General features: G+C 36.4%; 4 protein-coding genes across 9 annotated transcripts; 3 read left to right on the top strand and 1 right to left on the bottom strand.

Moving 5' to 3' along the window:
• The first annotated feature begins 180 nt into the window (after positions 1-180).
• On the top strand, positions 181-5,599 carry Ced-12 (engulfment and cell motility Ced-12). 2 transcript variants are annotated; one of them, XM_029310115.2, is made up of 8 exons: positions 181-476; positions 584-877; positions 961-1,389; positions 1,612-2,028; positions 2,120-2,557; positions 2,656-2,962; positions 3,061-3,226; positions 3,453-5,599. In XM_029310115.2, the coding sequence occupies exons 1-7, from the start codon at positions 345-347 to the stop codon at positions 3,222-3,224; spliced, it is 2,181 nt and encodes a 726-aa protein (XP_029165948.2). In that variant the 5' UTR covers positions 181-344; the 3' UTR covers positions 3,225-3,226; positions 3,453-5,599. The 2 variants fall into 2 exon arrangements, with proteins under 2 accessions (XP_029165948.2, XP_029165947.2); XM_029310114.2 differs by having other exon boundaries at positions 3,061-5,599.
• Patsas (palmitoyltransferase Patsas) lies at positions 3,784-9,215 on the bottom strand. Of its 3 annotated transcripts, none has more exons than XM_085487034.1 (10): positions 9,040-9,215; positions 6,584-6,803; positions 6,149-6,390; positions 5,884-5,998; positions 5,672-5,797; positions 5,161-5,606; positions 4,829-5,078; positions 4,582-4,754; positions 4,329-4,494; positions 3,784-4,255 (listed from the first exon to the last, which is right to left on the bottom strand). In XM_085487034.1, exons 3-10 carry the CDS (start codon positions 6,316-6,318, stop codon positions 4,052-4,054), a joined length of 1,650 nt encoding a protein of 549 aa, XP_085343160.1. In that variant the 5' UTR covers positions 6,319-6,390; positions 6,584-6,803; positions 9,040-9,215; the 3' UTR covers positions 3,784-4,051. The 3 variants fall into 3 exon arrangements, with proteins under 3 accessions (XP_085343160.1, XP_029165949.1, XP_029165950.1); XM_029310116.2 differs by having other exon boundaries at positions 6,597-6,803; XM_029310117.2 differs by lacking the exon at positions 9,040-9,215 and having other exon boundaries at positions 6,597-7,114.
• atms (RNA polymerase II-associated factor 1-like protein antimeros) lies at positions 7,394-10,349 on the top strand. 2 transcript variants are annotated; one of them, XM_029310119.2, is made up of 9 exons: positions 7,394-7,683; positions 7,750-7,896; positions 7,991-8,083; positions 8,149-8,473; positions 8,557-8,700; positions 8,786-8,889; positions 9,000-9,216; positions 9,307-9,550; positions 9,652-10,349. In XM_029310119.2, the coding sequence occupies exons 2-9, from the start codon at positions 7,823-7,825 to the stop codon at positions 10,071-10,073; spliced, it is 1,623 nt and encodes a 540-aa protein (XP_029165952.1). In that variant the 5' UTR covers positions 7,394-7,683; positions 7,750-7,822; the 3' UTR covers positions 10,074-10,349. The 2 variants fall into 2 exon arrangements, with proteins under 2 accessions (XP_029165952.1, XP_029165951.1); XM_029310118.2 differs by having other exon boundaries at positions 9,307-9,568.
• Positions 10,350-11,122: 773 nt separating this feature from the next.
• On the top strand, positions 11,123-15,126 carry Irbp18 (Inverted repeat binding protein 18 kDa). 2 transcript variants are annotated; one of them, XM_029310193.2, is made up of 4 exons: positions 11,123-11,189; positions 13,359-13,457; positions 13,538-13,694; positions 13,846-15,126. In XM_029310193.2, exons 2-4 carry the CDS (start codon positions 13,359-13,361, stop codon positions 13,947-13,949), a joined length of 360 nt encoding a protein of 119 aa, XP_029166026.1. In that variant the 5' UTR covers positions 11,123-11,189; the 3' UTR covers positions 13,950-15,126. The 2 variants fall into 2 exon arrangements, with proteins under 2 accessions (XP_029166026.1, XP_029166025.1); XM_029310192.2 differs by lacking the exon at positions 11,123-11,189 and adding an exon at positions 11,240-11,578.
• Positions 15,127-15,838: the final 712 nt, after the last annotated feature.

Raw genomic sequence — 15,838 nt, 5'->3', positions numbered from 1 at the left:
CGAAACATATATATGTGTCTATAAAATGTAAATAATCATAAAATTTTTATAATCAAATAATATGATTCTTTATTAATATTGTTATGCAATTGTATACGAAAACATTTCTTTCGCGGTTTTGTGAAACGTCACATGTATATTTCCGGTATCGAACGGAAGCGGGTTCGCCTAGTTCAACCTTGCGTCACGTGATAAAGTCACGTGACCAGCTGTCATGGCTGGCGTCATGGTTGTATGACAGAAGAAACGTCAAGTTTCTAAACGGATAACAAACAAACTGGACCGGTGTGCACCGAACATCGTTGCTGCGATTCTGATCGTGTAGGATCGTTGTTATATTCTTTATGTACACTCAAGCGATCAAGATGCCGGTCCAGAAAGATTCGAATATCGTGAAAATCGCCGTTCAAATGACCGACCAAGTGCCGCAGCTCATAGAGTTCAATCAGAAGCAACCTTTGGCCGGAATTATTCAAGTACAGTTATTTTTATTATATTTTAATATTAATTTTATGATTATACGACGACACTACAATATATATTGCATGTACATGTAGTAATTAATATTTTATTTCAATTACAGGAGTTGTGCAACGGATGGGATTTATCTGACGCGGAGTCGTACTCCTTACAATTTTCGGAAAATAACAATCAGAATTATATTACGGAGAAAAATAGGAATGAGGTGAAAAATGGCAGTATTCTCAGATTAGAGTTTTCGCCATCGAAAACAGCGAGCGATATTTTGGCTAAGCTCAATAATGGGACAGCAGAGGAGAAAGTAACTGCTCAGCAGAAGCTGAGTACGCTTAGCATAGACATGACTTTTGCACTAGAATTTATAAACAAGAAAGGATTGGCATTAATCATTTCGCAAGTATGAAACTTTTCATACATATAAATATCATAAATAATTAGTTCCTTGTATAATGTTACAATTGCAAATTGTTAAATCTGTAGGTGGAAGGTGGAAAATACAAGGCAAGTGCACTTGCATTTTGTCTTCAGTCCTTCGTGGAATTGATGGATCACAATATTGTTTCGTGGGACATATTGGAAACACCATTTATTAATAAAGTAGCGAGCTATGTGAATAATCAATCAGTAGCTCAGGATACTAGTGTAGTGGAAGCTTCTCTAAGTATTCTAGAGAATATAGTTTTGAATTCGACAGGGAAATACGGACAAGTGGAAAAGGAAGTTACTTTTCCCAATCTTGTAATGCATTTGCAATGCATGAATGCACAAATTCAACAAAATGCGATAGCTTTAATAAACGCACTGTTTTTAAAAGCTGATTTACACAAGAGACGAGCAGTTTCTGCCACATTACAATCCAAACAAGTCAGAAATGTATTCTTGACAAATGTGATACAATCTACTGGACAGGTATTTAATTATTATTATTATCATCTGTTAGTGCTTGATATTTCAAAACAAACTTTGTTTTTGCTCAAAACTTTGTTGACATTGATAAATGTGTGTGTATTTCAAATAGTTAAATCAAAACAGAAACGTCTGCTTAGTATTGCAATCTTCAATTTTTATTTCAGTTTCTCTACAGTTACATGTTATTTCTTCAATTTGTAAGTTTTTATTTCTTCTTTTTAGGTGGGAGCAGAAATGGCGCATCAACTTTATGTGTTACAGACACTAATGCTGAGTCTTTTGGAACAACGAATGATGACGAAGATGGATCCACAAGATCAAGATGCACATGATAAGATTAAGGAACTTCGAAAGATCGCCTTTGACACAGAAGGTGCAACCAGCGGAGATGTAACCGCCCGCAAGCAGGGGCTTTTTGCCAAAGATTACAAGAAATTAGGTTTTAAATATGACATCAATCCAGCTCTTGATTTTACTGAAACTCCACCGGGTATGCTCGCCCTCGACTGTATGGTATACTTTGCACGTAATCATACCGAAGCATACACGAAGGTCGTCCTCGAGAATTCATGCAGAGCAGACGAACATGAATGTCCTTTCGGTCGAACGAGTGTAGAACTCGTTAAATTACTTTGTGAGGTAAGACATGTATTTAAAAGAATATATAAACTTAAATATATTTGATATTATTTAGATTTTTAAATAAACGAATAAATATTGTTTTAATTAGGTGTTACGCATTGGTGAAGCACCTAGTGAACAGGGTCAATCTTATCATCCTATGTTCTTTACGCACGATCATCCTTTTGAAGAATTCTACTGCGTCTGTATAGTTTTGTTAAATAAAACATGGAAGGAAATGAGAGCGACCACGGAGGATTTCGTCAAAGTCTTTTCCGTCGTACGCGAGCAAATTACCAGGGCGCTTCAGTGTAAACCCACGGGACTGGATAAGTTCAAAAATAAATTACAACAACTCACTTATTCCACCATTACAAACCTTTGGCAACAGGAACGAACAAGCCGCGAAGAATGGGAAAGCCACGCCAGGCCAATCGTTGAACTTAGAGAACAGATTACGCCTGAAATCTTAGATTTAATCCAACAACAGCGATTAGGATTTTTAGTACAAGGCACTAGATTTATGAAATACAGTGCTAGAGGACAAGTGAGTAATAAACTTTTATTGGATAATTTCAATGTTAGATACTGCTATCCTGATGTACGTATTATAAAATTCCTGATGAAATTTTCGATATTTTTCAGCGGGTTAAAGATAAATTTTGGTACGTTCGCTTGTCGCCAAATCATAAAGTCTTCCATTACGGGGATTGCGACGAAAAGTCGGTGCCAACAATAGACGAGCTTCCTACGAAACTAGCGGTAGTCGAGATTCGAGGGTTGCTAATCGGCAGAGATTGTCCACACATGAAAGATTTGCAGAGACGAAAAACTACGCATCAGTTGGCGTTTTCCTTGGCTTTGGATTCCGTCGAAGTATCTAGTCTTGATTTCGTTGCTCCTGATGAGCAAGTCTTCGATTATTGGACTGATGGCATTAATGCTTTACTTGGTAAGTTGCAAATTTAATTTACATTTATTGGTATTATATGTAGATAAATTAAATGTGCACACAATTTTTTATCTTAATTTTTTTTTTACTTTTTTCAGGAAACAGAATGACCAGTAAAGAGGCTGAAAATGACTTGGAGACTTTATTATCTATGGACATTAAGTTACGACTGTTAGACGCTGAAGGAATTGATATTCCACAAGATCCACCTCTGGTCCCTGAACCGCCGCCAAATTATGACTTCTGTTACGAATTAAAGTAAAAGTAAGATATTTTCTTCTATATAGAACATTCTATATTGCATTATTATATATTGACTTGATAGACATATTGGTCATTTTGATCTTTATATATACATGTATTACTTTATACATAGTTTTTTTTTATATTTTTTCATAATTTTATCACATTTTCATGATAACTGGTATAATATCCACATATTTTTAAGCTATTTTAAGTAATTTTTTTATCGCATATTTTAATCGTACAGGGAACAGCAATACGTCTTACCAAAGAAACGTTTTAAATTTTATATACATAGATATTATAGACATGTATTTTTCGCTTTTTAAAAATTATTTATACATTGAGAATGGAAATCGCGTATAGAATTACACTATACAATCATATATTAACGATTTTTTTACGGTAATTTAATTAAATCTTAAATAATTTTCATGACGTATAATCATGATATAATATTTTATGTAGTGAGATTTTTTATCTATTCAAATGTACCATTAGTGTTTTATACCAACCTGTATAGGATATATTATAAGGATTATATACAGTATTAACAGTAATTAAAATAAACTTTGAAATTCAATTTTACATATATTTATTTAAATTTTAACTTTTTATAAAACTTTTTACTACATTACTGCAAGTTTGTGCCCTGGCAGCAGAATATAACGCGATATAAACTATGAGAGATGTGTGAATCTTTCATAAGTGGCAATAATATATTTAATGTGCAAATGTACATGTAATTTGAAAAAATAATGTATTATATATGTAGTGGTCGCGTTTGACGCTTCTCTGTGCGAGAGAGTGCGTGAAATAAAATAGGTGAAGATTCGTACGATTACGTTACATGACGTCCTCCGAAAGAATATGGTAATTTTGCGGATCGTTTATTTGATGATTCGGCGGGCAGAGGAAAAACTCGATGAAATTAAGCACAGGTCCCCGACTAAAGGGATTTAAATACTTGCCCCTTTTGTCCCTCAAGTACGAGTATCTCTTATAATTGAACATTTCATTGGTAGTCAAATTCATACAAGCATGTAAAACCTGTTAAAAGAAAAGAAACATAGAAAATTGATGTAGCAATAATATGAAAGTATTGCAAGCATATCGCATTTACCGAAGTGCATGTTAGAATCCAGCCGAGTCCGCAAAAGACGAGAGCTTCTAATACGCCAAGAACATATAGCAATTGAATTCCCTCGATCGCAATGCAGTAACATGCGAAATATAAGGTGAAAGAGCAGTTTATCGCCACGCACATAACGAACAGGAAGAACCACATCCTGAAAGCAAGCAAAATGTGTTGAAGAAAATTGTATAATTGTAATTCTGACATATATAAACGAGTGTAATTTGTATTAATTATGTACCTGTTTCTCAGGCCGACGCAATTGTATATAAATGGACAGTGATGATCGAAATAAGTGACACATCTGTTGCAGATTCTACAGTGTTTAGCTCGGAGAGGTCTAAAACATCTACAGCTGTGACATAATCGCGATAATAAAACGTTGCGCTTCTTCCACTTGTCGAAGTATGGGATCTGAAACGATGCGAAATATAAATCGGTTGACAATATTATTAACAATTATACGACAGCTTTATCACGCATTTCACCTGTTTTATCGCTCTGTAATAGGTGTCGCTGTTCTGCGGTACGTAACCAGGATCTCTTCTGTTAGCCACAATCCACGAAATCCACATGAGGATGTTCCAGTAAATGAAGCAATAATGACTGCCACGCAGAAGGTTCCACGTTAACGGAATGCATTTTAACAGATACATCGGATATCCCCACAACAAGACAGATATCATGAACAGTAGCAATGGTCCCTTGCTGTTGCCCGCTCCTCCAAACAGCAACGCCCTGGAGTAAGTATACAAATTATTCAAGGTTCGTAAGCGATTTAATTTTTTGATTTTAGAATAACACGTAATATCATGCAGACCATAGTTCGTTGATAGGCGGTATCCATCTAGCTCGGCGCTTCTGTTCCGCCTGCAGGATGCGTACGATCTCCGAGTGGCGATGACTCTTGGCTAATTGCAACGGTGTCTTGCCGTTTTTATCGCGCGGCTCGAGCTCGATCTTGCTTTTCTCGCAGAGAATCCGGACGCAGCTGACATTGCCGGATAGGCAGGCCAGATGAAGCGGCGTCGAGCCGAAGTAATCGGGCTTCTGCAGATCCACGCCGCTGTATATCAACAACTTGATCAATTCGGCATGGCCCTTGTATGCGGCCCAGTGCAACGCAGTGTCGCCGTTTATGTCCGTCAAGTGTCCTTGAGCACCGGATCCCAGTAAGAAGGCTGCAGTCGCGAATTTACCAAACATACAAGCAGTCATCAGAGGCGTCAGGCCCTTAAAGTCAGCCGTGTTGACCGCAACTCCCGCCTGAAAAAAATCCTCGTGACTCTCTTCATATGAAACTCGTGGTTAAAATTTTTCCATCTTCGTACCTTCAATAGTAATTGCACTATCGCACTGTGACCTTTTCGACAGGCCCAATGTATCGGTCTGGGTCCTTGCGTACCCAGGCATGGTAGATCAACGGGACCGCTTCGTTCTATCAAATATCTCATGACCTGTTAGAAAGAGAGAAAATTTGTATTCATTAATGCTGTTTGATAATTTTGAGAAATAATCGCAATGTTTGTTCTTAGTAACTAACTTCAATATTGCCATCCAAGGCGGCCCAATGAGCAGGTGTATATCCCCATTCATCTCTTGCGCTGAGCACGGTCAACCCGTTCCTTTCCACCAATTCCTCGACCGCCTCGATTTCACTATAACAACAACAATGAATTATCTCTTTGCATTTCTTCCTCCACTATTTTTTCCCGATTTGTCTAGATTATTTATTTAACTATTTCTTTCAGCTTTATATACATGCACGAGTTTATTCTTTCCTTTAAAATCGAAGTATATGGTCTAACCCGGCTCTGAGCAGTTCAAAGATTTGCTTGGTCTCGTTGGTAGGACTCTGGCCAGTCGCGGCCTCGTCGGCGTAGATGTTGTCATCGGGACGGTTCCTCTCTCCCGTGTTCTTGCTCGAGTCGTGATTCTGGTGGCTGGATATCAGATTGTTCGGTAGATGCCCGACCATGTCGGGATCGGGACTTAATTCCCATACGGATCGCGCCGCACCGGGCCCTGCTACAGGGCTCACAGGATACACCTGTAAGATACATATTAATCATATATAATTTTTATTTATTTTTTGCCTGTATCTCTTCTCGCGTGATTTTTAATATTTAGCTTCACGACGTACTACGCCGAAATTCTCGCTACATCTCCAGCGAATAATTACGAATAGAGACAGTTGTTTGTAATTTAAAAAAGAAAGAAAGAAAAAAAAAGCATTTTCTTGCCTGCAAATTTTACCTTGCACAGCGTCGCGAGTTCTGGATTTAAACGCTCGTGTTCGGAAGGCGTTCTGAAGGATGCGCTCTGCGTGGTGGCGATCGCTCCTCCGGCACCCTCCGGGACGGTTAGTCACAAAGAGACATTGGGTCCAACCATGTCCTCCGGATCTCGCTTCCGGGCGGCGCGGCTTTCCCTCCAGGCTTGAAAACCCTGCGTCGAGGATTCCTGCGAACGAGAACGCTCAGACGGAGAATTCAAACGAGGAACTATGTCTGCATTTCCGAGAACACTGTCGCCGCACACAGCGTTTTGCGCATTCGAATCGATAACGCGACGATGGAAACGCCTGCGTGCAAGAAATTGGGACGTCGTCGGCGCGCGCGTTCGTAATCGTCCTAATAATTTACTGATATAAAAGATTACGAGAATCTCTCGAGGAAAAATATAGAGGATATTGTTAAAATGATTTTGTGATGGAAAATCAAAATCGCGATAATAATTTTGTTATCGCGAATTTTCAATAACGTGGACTCGATCTTTGATAGTATATATGTATATATATATATATATATATAATATAATATATATTACAACTATAATACTTATTAAATATCATAGTTGACTTGATTTTGATTTCGATCATAGATTTATATTTTTTATTAATTTATTTCATTTTTATATTTAAATTTGTATGTGCCAGAAGACATCTCGAATCTATAAATATTTCAATCTGATTTTGTACATTTTTCTTGATAGACAAGTTAAATATCTTTAAAATTAGTGTATTGTAAATATTATTTAATTTAGAGAAGAGATATTTTTGCGAAACATTTCAAATAATTCAGCGTGTCAGCTGACGAGCGATCAGCTGATTGTGACAGCTGAAACATGACAGCTAAGGTCTCTGTATTATCTCTCGAACTGCTCGAAGATAAAACAGAAAATCACAGTCGGTGCTTCAGCTAATCAACTAGAGATGTCGTTGATTACAACTAAAATGGCGCCGCACGTCGACGTGCAGAAAACCCGGTTTACCCTGAAAACACTACATGTGAATTAGAATCATCAGTAATTAGAATCCAAACACAGTGCGATGTGATTATGCGTATGTAACACAATCAGTTTACGATTTGATTTATGTTGATTTACGTCACGTTAATCTCGCTTTTAGATTCTTGTTGATAGTTGACGATTGAACTCCGATTCTCGGCAAATTCAATTAATGTGTGATATGACGATATAAAATGGCACCCACTATTCAAACCAACAGCAATCAAACCGACAGAGATAAACGTGCGACTAGACCAGCGGAAAAGAGGTAAATAAATACAGGATACGATATAATTTTAATGCGAAACGTTGCTATATTCTTAAAATTCGATTTTTTAAATTCGGCTCTTGTTTTCTTTCAGATCTGAACTCATATGTCGAGTGAAATATTGTAACACGCTACCGGATATTCCGTTTGATCCGAAATTTATAACATATCCCTTCGAACCGACTAGGTGAGTGGAAAAAAAATGTCAAAGTGCGTCATACTTTCGTTTTTAATAATTTGTGATTTTAACAGGTTTATTCAGTATAATCCGACCTCTTTAGAGCGTAATTATAAATATGAAGTATTGACGGAACACGATTTAGGTGTTGAAATTGATTTGATAAACAAGGACACGTATGCAGGGGATATAAATGCGCAGTTAGATCCAGCCGATGAGAAACTATTGGAAGAAGATGTTCTCACGCCGCAAGATTCTAAACGATCCAGACATCATGCTAGAAGTGTTTCGTGGCTTAGGCGTACAGAATACATTTCCACAGAAAGCACTAGATTCCAGCCTCAAACGGCAGACAAAGTCGAAGCCAAAGTTGGTTATAGCATCAAGAAGAACTTTAAAGTATGACATATTTTCTGCATTGTACAATACTTGCAATATTAGTATATTTCTTGATATAAAATTTTTCAATTATTTTTAATCAGGAGGAAACACTGTACATGGACCGCGATAGTCAAATAAAAGCTATAGAGAAGACATTTGAAGATAACAAGAAGCCAATTGAAAGACATTACAGCAAACCAAATGTAGTACCTGTAGAAGTATTACCAGTATACCCAGACTTTAAGGTATTTAAAGTTGTCATTATTTTAATTCATTGTTAATATGTCATTATTATATCAATAATGGTTGATTGTGTATCTTATCTTTCAGTTATGGAAATATCCATGTGCGCAAGTTATATTTGATTCTGACCCTGCACCAACGGGTCGATCTGTACCTGCACAGATTGAGGAAATGTCGCAAGCCATGATACGGTAAGCTTATGATATAGTAATTTTATATAATATAACAGAAAGAATTATGTGCTGCAAAATATGGTAAAAGTAATTTAAAGATAATTGCATTAAAACAATGTTTTTTACAGAGGTGTGATGGACGAGAGCGGCGAGCAGTTCGTAGCTTACTTTTTACCGTTGGAAGAAACGTTGGAGAAACGTCGACGGGATTTCACTGCCGGTATCGATTACGCTGACGAGGAAGAGTACGAATACAAAATGGCGAGAGAGTATAATTGGAATGTCAAGAGTAAAGCCTCCAAGGGATACGAAGAAAATTATTTCCTCGTGATAAGACAAGACGGGGTATATATACATCACACATAGCACATCGTTACATCACACAGACATTATTAATTCTGCGACACGTCACATTAATCCTCTCGTGTACCGTAGGTTTATTACAACGAATTGGAGACGCGCGTGCGACTGAGTAAACGGCGCCAGAAGGTCGGACAGCAACCGAATAACACGCGCTTGATAGTACGTCATCGACCACTGAACGCCAATGAATTCAGAATGCAGAGATACCGAGAGAAACAATTGGAGCCACCAGGAGAAGAGGACGAGGACGAAGAGGAAGAGGAGGAAGAGGAGGAGCAGGAAACTCAACAAGAAGCAGAAAAGAACGACGGCAAAGGTTTGCCAGTTATTAAAGGTTTGCTTTGCTGTATTTGCTATCGCTTCATCATAAAAAATATATGTAATTTTTTTCGACAAACGAAACAAATTTGTCCCTAGGTTCCGAGGCGGAGAATGAGGAAGAATCGCGCGCCTCGTCGAGGGCATCCTCGCGTGCGTCTAGCAGGAAATCGCGATCGCGATCCGGTTCGAGATCAAGATCGCGTTCACTATCCAAGTCCAGATCACGATCTCGATCGCGTTCACCTTCTCGATCACGCTCGCGTTCTCGCTCGCGTTCGCCGTCCAAGTCGCGCAGCAAATCGCGCTCCAGATCCGGTAGTCCTCAATCCAGGAACTCGTCGAGATCCAGATCAAAGTCGAGATCGCGCTCGGGAACGCCTACGAAGTCACCGTCGAGATCTCGCTCGAGTTCGCGATCTAGATCCAAGTCGAGATCGCGCTCGAGATCGAAATCCGCGACCGGTAGCGGTAGCGGATCCGCAAGCGCGAGCGGCGAAAGCGGCTCTGAAAGCGAGTAAATCGAGAAGCGCGATCGATCATTTCGTTCTCGTTATAGTTTCTGGTTCAATTTCGAATCATTACTTGGACGAATACTCGTCTATTATCGTCTTTCTTTAATAAAGTATTCCGCTTATCCTGGAGAGCCATACCGCCGAATGAGTATCAAGATAACGAATATCAGATGCTGTTTTGAGTGGGTACACATTCTCTGAAGGTAATACACATCATTTTTACATTATGTACGAATGTTCGGCGGCACAATTGAAAAAAATAATAAATTTGTAAGAAAAACATCTTTATTTTCAATTAAAAATATTTTTAGGAATATTTATAGCATAGAAATATATATATATATATATATATATATATATATATATATTTATTTATTTAATAATAATTATATATTATTTTATTTTTTATTTATTTTATTATATATATATATATATATATATATATATATATATATATATATTCCTATTTCTAATGAGAATATTTCTCATAATTATGTTTTTGAAAGAGTATTGCGATATCTTTATTTTCACATGAGAAATATAACGTATATCGAAATAAGTCGTGCAAAATCTAGATGATACAAGTGAAGAGATAAATTAAGTTATCGTAAACGAAAAGTTTTGGATAACAATGGAAGATAAGCTTTTCGATTATTTAAATTATTATATTATACTATCTCTTATCTGCTTTTTCCTCCCAGCAATACCCTAAATACATATATCGTTCCAAGTGCAATATATGATACGGATGAAGAAAATACAGATATCGTTTGGTTAGAGATTAGATAAAAACATTATTTAATACAAATATATATATAAATTATTATATTGTATAAATCTTCGGTTCGAATAAAAATTGACACATCCCTGTCGATCTTGCAGCGCGGTTTTTCGAGCGAGTTCCCGAAAGTGCCGCTAGAGGGCGACACTTGTACCGCTGGCAGGCGATGACGACGAGGGACTCGCGCATTGCGTCATACTCCGATCGAATTGTTTCGCCGAAGTGCACATGGCTGTTCCAATCTACGATTGGCACGATCGCCCGGGTCGTCAGTACGGAAATCGAGCACCAGTGAATGGGCGTGAGCGGAGTCAGCGGGTCGTCGAGTTACCGCATCAATCGTAAGTGAATATTAGACGTAGCGCTAAGACGTAGTAGATATATATGCGCGGCGTGACGGAGGGAGATCCGGGGCCACGTGGATGAATTTTCCGCGTTCCGACAATACGTCGGATAACAACTTGTGCGTCGCGGCCGCTTCGATCGGGCTTGGGAATTTACTCAAGGACTGTTTCAATTGCATTCTCCCTCTTTCTCTCTCCCTCGATTGCGATATATGTCACTTATCGCTTCCGAAGTGCAGAAAGTGCAACGGAACGAGCCGAGTTTGTGGACGAAAATATTAACGCGTAGATTCTCTTTCGTCTCGGTCCTTTCTTTTTTAAACATCTCCATTTATTATCGTGCGCCGAAGAGGGGATTACAATATGAAGAAAGAGAGAATCAAAATGTATACACACATATATAGTATATTTTATAGTATTATATATTTATATTATATATAGTTTTTTTGATTCGTCATCGAATCTGAATATATGGCGTATACTGAAAACATTGACCCTGAGAGACGCGCATTAATTGCGCTGTCTCTCTTCCTTTCTCTCTCGCTCTGCTTATTTATCTTACAGATGAAAACGAGTCACGAGTCCGGATGACTTTGCATTCGTATTATCACGCGCCGTGTAAATAGATTAATAACGCGGAAAGTCATCACGGCGAGACGCGTCTCTCGTATCAATATAACATAATGCTCCGATTTTATTGTCGCGCGGAGGAGACGATGCCTCCGTTTAAAATTCCCCGACGATTGTATCACGTGCACGAGTCGAAACCGGTAGGATTCCGGCTCGCGATGGAGTTTTCCATGCCGCAGGCGAAAGCGAATGAGAGGAGAGAAATGCAGGATCCATTTAACGCGAAAGAATCATTGAGAAATACACTTGTATATATTTGATCATATATGTATATATTTTGTAACGGGAATATTGGCTCGATGTTTTTCCTTTACATTGCACTTGCGCGATTGAATGTATAGAGAGGTCTCTCTCTCTCTCTCTGACTGATGATGTCAGATTTATATAAGAGTTTAATGTTATCAATTCGCGGAAACGATTGTAACGCGAGAATGCGAGTGAAATTGCTGCGAGACAAATATTTGTATTTTTGAGAAAAAGCATATAGATGTAATTATTTTTCTCCCATTAATTGCGATATTATTGCAACGTTATAAATATTTACAGCTACTCTTGTTCGCATTAAAAATTACAATTATATAATAATTTGTATATCGGTAACAATTGGCGTAAATCATTAACTAAACTGTCTTATCTCGTATATTTTTTTTTTTTTTTTTTGTATCTCACGGATGAGATCATAATTCCGAGAAATAATCTAAGAATATCGTCGATGTATAGTATAGGATCAACTGTTGGGAGTTAAACTGTTACCGCATAGTCGACCTTGAAGATTATACGTTTAATGAGACCGCAATCGCGATGATGACCGTCGATTTTTTTTACGAGCGGCCGTCCTCGCTAAATTCGGACCCTCTGTTTTTCTTCTCTCTTTTCCGCGAGAGATGCGCGTCGCGTCAATTAAATCCCCGGTTTCGCGGTTTTCGAGTCGAGGTTGCGCGCCGAAGGTGTCAGGGTCGGTTTCTTAACAACGGCCTCCAAGGCCGCATTGGGCAAATGCACACGTTTATACGCGCCGCCCCGGTCCAGAGTAAACGTAATGTAACGACCGATTCTATTGCCGGGGTGTGACGGATATTGAAACAGCGATATAAATATTTGTCACGCGTATACTTCGATGGAATCGAAGCGCATCGCTCTGTTGAGCAATCGCGCGATTCGCCGTAAATTTAAGTCACATGCGAAAACGATGTAGCCAAAATTTCGCGTATCACCGAGCCGATAATTCTAAGGGAAAATGCATTTTTCTTTATTTTTGCATCACATTGGAATTGACAATTTTTTAGTAATTTAAATATCTGTATTGGAATAAATATCTTCATTTTCTTTCAACAATTAGATAATTAGATAATATATACTCTCTCTCTCTATAAATTTATTCTTTATATATATATATACGCATATGGATTCTTAAATCTATTAATATTATTTCCACACTTAAATTAATATTAATAGAAATTTTGTATTAAAATCTATTTTAAATAGTTAGAAAAAGTTTTTTCACGAGATTAATAAATATATTCGTCTTTCATTTAGATGGCGCCAAAAAATAAAGAAAATAACTCCAAACGAAAAAAGCAGGTAGATGATGAAGGAGACGAGGACTACCGGAAACGACGAGATCGGAATAACCAGGTTGCGTATCGATTTCGTATGTAAATTGTGCGTACATTATCATTCGCGTGTACTGTCATAGTTATTTTCGTATTTCACAGGCCGTGAAACGATCCAGAGTGAAGAGTAAATTACGCACGCAACAAACATTAGAACGAGTAAATCAGCTGAAAACGGAGAATGAACTGCTGGAGGAGAAGATTAAAATGCTTACCAAGGAGCTAGGGTTTCTCAAGGATCTTTTTCTCGCACACGCAGGTACGATTAAATCATACACAATCAGACACAATTAAACGTACATATCAAATTGTTATTAATTTTTTTTGTATGTTTTTGTTAGAATACTCCCACATTATTTTTTATTTCTATCGACAAGATTCTTTAATTGAATAACTGATTTTTATTTTAGGTTCGAGTCAACATTCTATAAATTTTCAAGATCTAGATCTAAATTCTCTACTGGCAGAAGATAAATCTATGGATAATATCCTGAAGACTACGTCTGAGCTGTAAATCAATAGAACTGCCACGTGAAGAAATTAGCGTGGTATTGAATTTGAAACGCGAGAAAGTATTCTGGATCGCTTTAATAAATTAAAAAACAAGCCAACATCTTGGAAAGATGCGAGCTTTAAACTTGTTAAAAAATATTCAAAACGCGAAAAGCGTTTTCTGAATGCGAGCATTCTTACGAGTTGCAACGTTGTTAAGGATTATTATCAATTAAATTTTTTATAGTTTGTTGATAGTTGAGAGCAGGAAAAGATATTGACAGTCATCTCTGAATAGGAAAGTATTTATCCTAATTGTCAGCCAATAGAGATGTTACAATATTTGATCTAAATAGTACAAAATGGGACATTAAGTACTATGAATATGTACATATTGTACACTTATTGGAACATAATATTTATTTATTTTGTGCAATATATCTTAGAACATGTGCTTTCATTATGTATAAGTAGATAAATGTACATAATAAAAGTACATAAAAAGAAAATATTTTAACATTTACATTTATTAAATATTATTATAAGATTGTAATTTTTTCTATTATATAATATAATTATATAAATTATATACTATTATATAAAACAATTTAGAAAACAATGCATTTTTATAGTATATAACATTTACATAATAATTTAAGCAGTTTCGATTCGTTTAAAATGAATTACGTTTGCATAATTTAGATATAGTATATATCTACAATTCTAAAACTACACATTTTTAATGTTTAAGTACGATAATAGATAATTAAATTTTCACTTTTCATGCGTAGGCATTTGTGCAATGTATTAAACAGCTGTTAAAAAATTAGATGTTTTGATAAGTTCCAATGAAGTTTCAAATCAATAATCAAGGACAATTTGAAATAAAATTGTCCTTGATAATTGATATTAGCTATTAAAATTGTGTGTTAGAGAAATATATAAAGTATTATACAATCAATTTTATAATTATATTTTTCTAATGATAAACGTAAATTAAAAAAAAAAAAGGCAACAAAATATGTATGTTAATTCTAGGCCTCAATTTTATTGTTATCATCTTTAGTTTATGCAAAGCAGTATGCAATAGACGATAATACAACAATAGTTTGTTTAATGCACTTGCAACAAAAGAGGCTTACAGCTAACGTATGTGATGTAATGCCTAATCTGAATAATAATAAAGAAATAAATTTGTATATGCATGCAAAAATCATTAAGAAATGTCAAAGCGAATAATATATAATACTTTAAGCGACATAACAAATCGGATATAGTGATTAGTAGTTTATATATAAATTAAATAATAAAGGTAAAAATGTAGTGTCAACATTCGAATAATGTGGAGAAATAAGGAGAGAGATAAAGAGAGATGTTTGTACGTGTGTCAATAGATGGAAGAAGATAGTTGATATTTCACAATGAAATATAAGAGAGAATATATATTTTAAAATATAAAAAGAGACTCGAGCTGAGATTGGGAAACATGGAGGAATAGAATCGGAATAAAGTTTTAAAGATGTGAACAATAAATATCAGCATATATACATACAACATTGTAGACTGAAAGAAAAGCAAAGTATAAAGAGAATTTTAAAAGGCTAGACTAAAGAAATATGACAAAAATAAAAGGATAAATTCTAAATCGTTAATATAACAAAAGTAAGCAGTATCTCTCTCATTTTTTCGACGCAATAACATAGAAACAAGAATAGGACCACAAGTACATAAATCGACCTATTCGCATTTTTAATTAATGTTGCACACAAAAATAGGGAAATCTTTTCTTTGATTTGTTATCATGTTATCCTTGCTAGAAACAAATGTTTTAATTTGATACATGTTCGCCAAGCGCGAAGATACAGAGAAGTCTAGAAGAAATTTGGAAGGAAACGCGCAAGAATAGCTTGC

Source organism: Nylanderia fulva, unplaced genomic scaffold (genome assembly GCF_048542155.1).
Source record: "Nylanderia fulva isolate GAGA-0341 unplaced genomic scaffold, ASM4854215v1 Scaffold11, whole genome shotgun sequence".
Taxonomy (NCBI): Eukaryota; Metazoa; Arthropoda; class Insecta; order Hymenoptera; family Formicidae; genus Nylanderia; species Nylanderia fulva.
The sequence above is the reverse complement of the archived record's forward strand: the minus strand, read 5'-3'. Positions and strand labels throughout refer to the sequence as shown.

What these genes read in the sequence shown, in the direction of transcription:
- Ced-12 (XM_029310115.2), top strand. Translation starts at nt 345, where the DNA reads ATGTACACTCAAGCGATCAAGATGCCGGTCCAGAAAGATTCGAATATC. An exon ending in TGGCATTAATCATTTCGCAA is followed by an intron (nt 878 to 960) that starts GTATGAAACTTT and finishes TTAAATCTGTAG; the next exon opens with GTGGAAGGTGGAAAATACAA. An exon ending in TGATACAATCTACTGGACAG is followed by an intron (nt 1,390 to 1,611) that starts GTATTTAATTAT and finishes TCTTCTTTTTAG; the next exon opens with GTGGGAGCAGAAATGGCGCA.
- Patsas (XM_085487034.1), bottom strand. Translation starts at nt 6,318, where the DNA reads ATGGTCGGGCATCTACCGAACAATCTGATATCCAGCCACCAGAATCAC. An exon ending in CCTTGGATGGCAATATTGAA is followed by an intron (nt 5,798 to 5,883) that starts GTTAGTTACTAA and finishes TCTTTCTAACAG; the next exon opens with GTCATGAGATATTTGATAGA. An exon ending in GGATTCTAACATGCACTTCG is followed by an intron (nt 4,256 to 4,328) that starts GTAAATGCGATA and finishes TTCTTTTAACAG; the next exon opens with GTTTTACATGCTTGTATGAA.
- atms (XM_029310118.2), top strand. Translation starts at nt 7,823, where the DNA reads ATGGCACCCACTATTCAAACCAACAGCAATCAAACCGACAGAGATAAA. An exon ending in TATCCCTTCGAACCGACTAG is followed by an intron (nt 8,084 to 8,148) that starts GTGAGTGGAAAA and finishes TGATTTTAACAG; the next exon opens with GTTTATTCAGTATAATCCGA. An exon ending in GCATCAAGAAGAACTTTAAA is followed by an intron (nt 8,474 to 8,556) that starts GTATGACATATT and finishes ATTTTTAATCAG; the next exon opens with GAGGAAACACTGTACATGGA.
- Irbp18 (XM_029310192.2), top strand. Translation starts at nt 11,405, where the DNA reads ATGTCACTTATCGCTTCCGAAGTGCAGAAAGTGCAACGGAACGAGCCG. An exon ending in AAGAAAGAGAGAATCAAAAT is followed by an intron (nt 11,579 to 13,358) that starts GTATACACACAT and finishes TCTTTCATTTAG; the next exon opens with ATGGCGCCAAAAAATAAAGA. An exon ending in TCTTTTTCTCGCACACGCAG is followed by an intron (nt 13,695 to 13,845) that starts GTACGATTAAAT and finishes TTTTTATTTTAG; the next exon opens with GTTCGAGTCAACATTCTATA.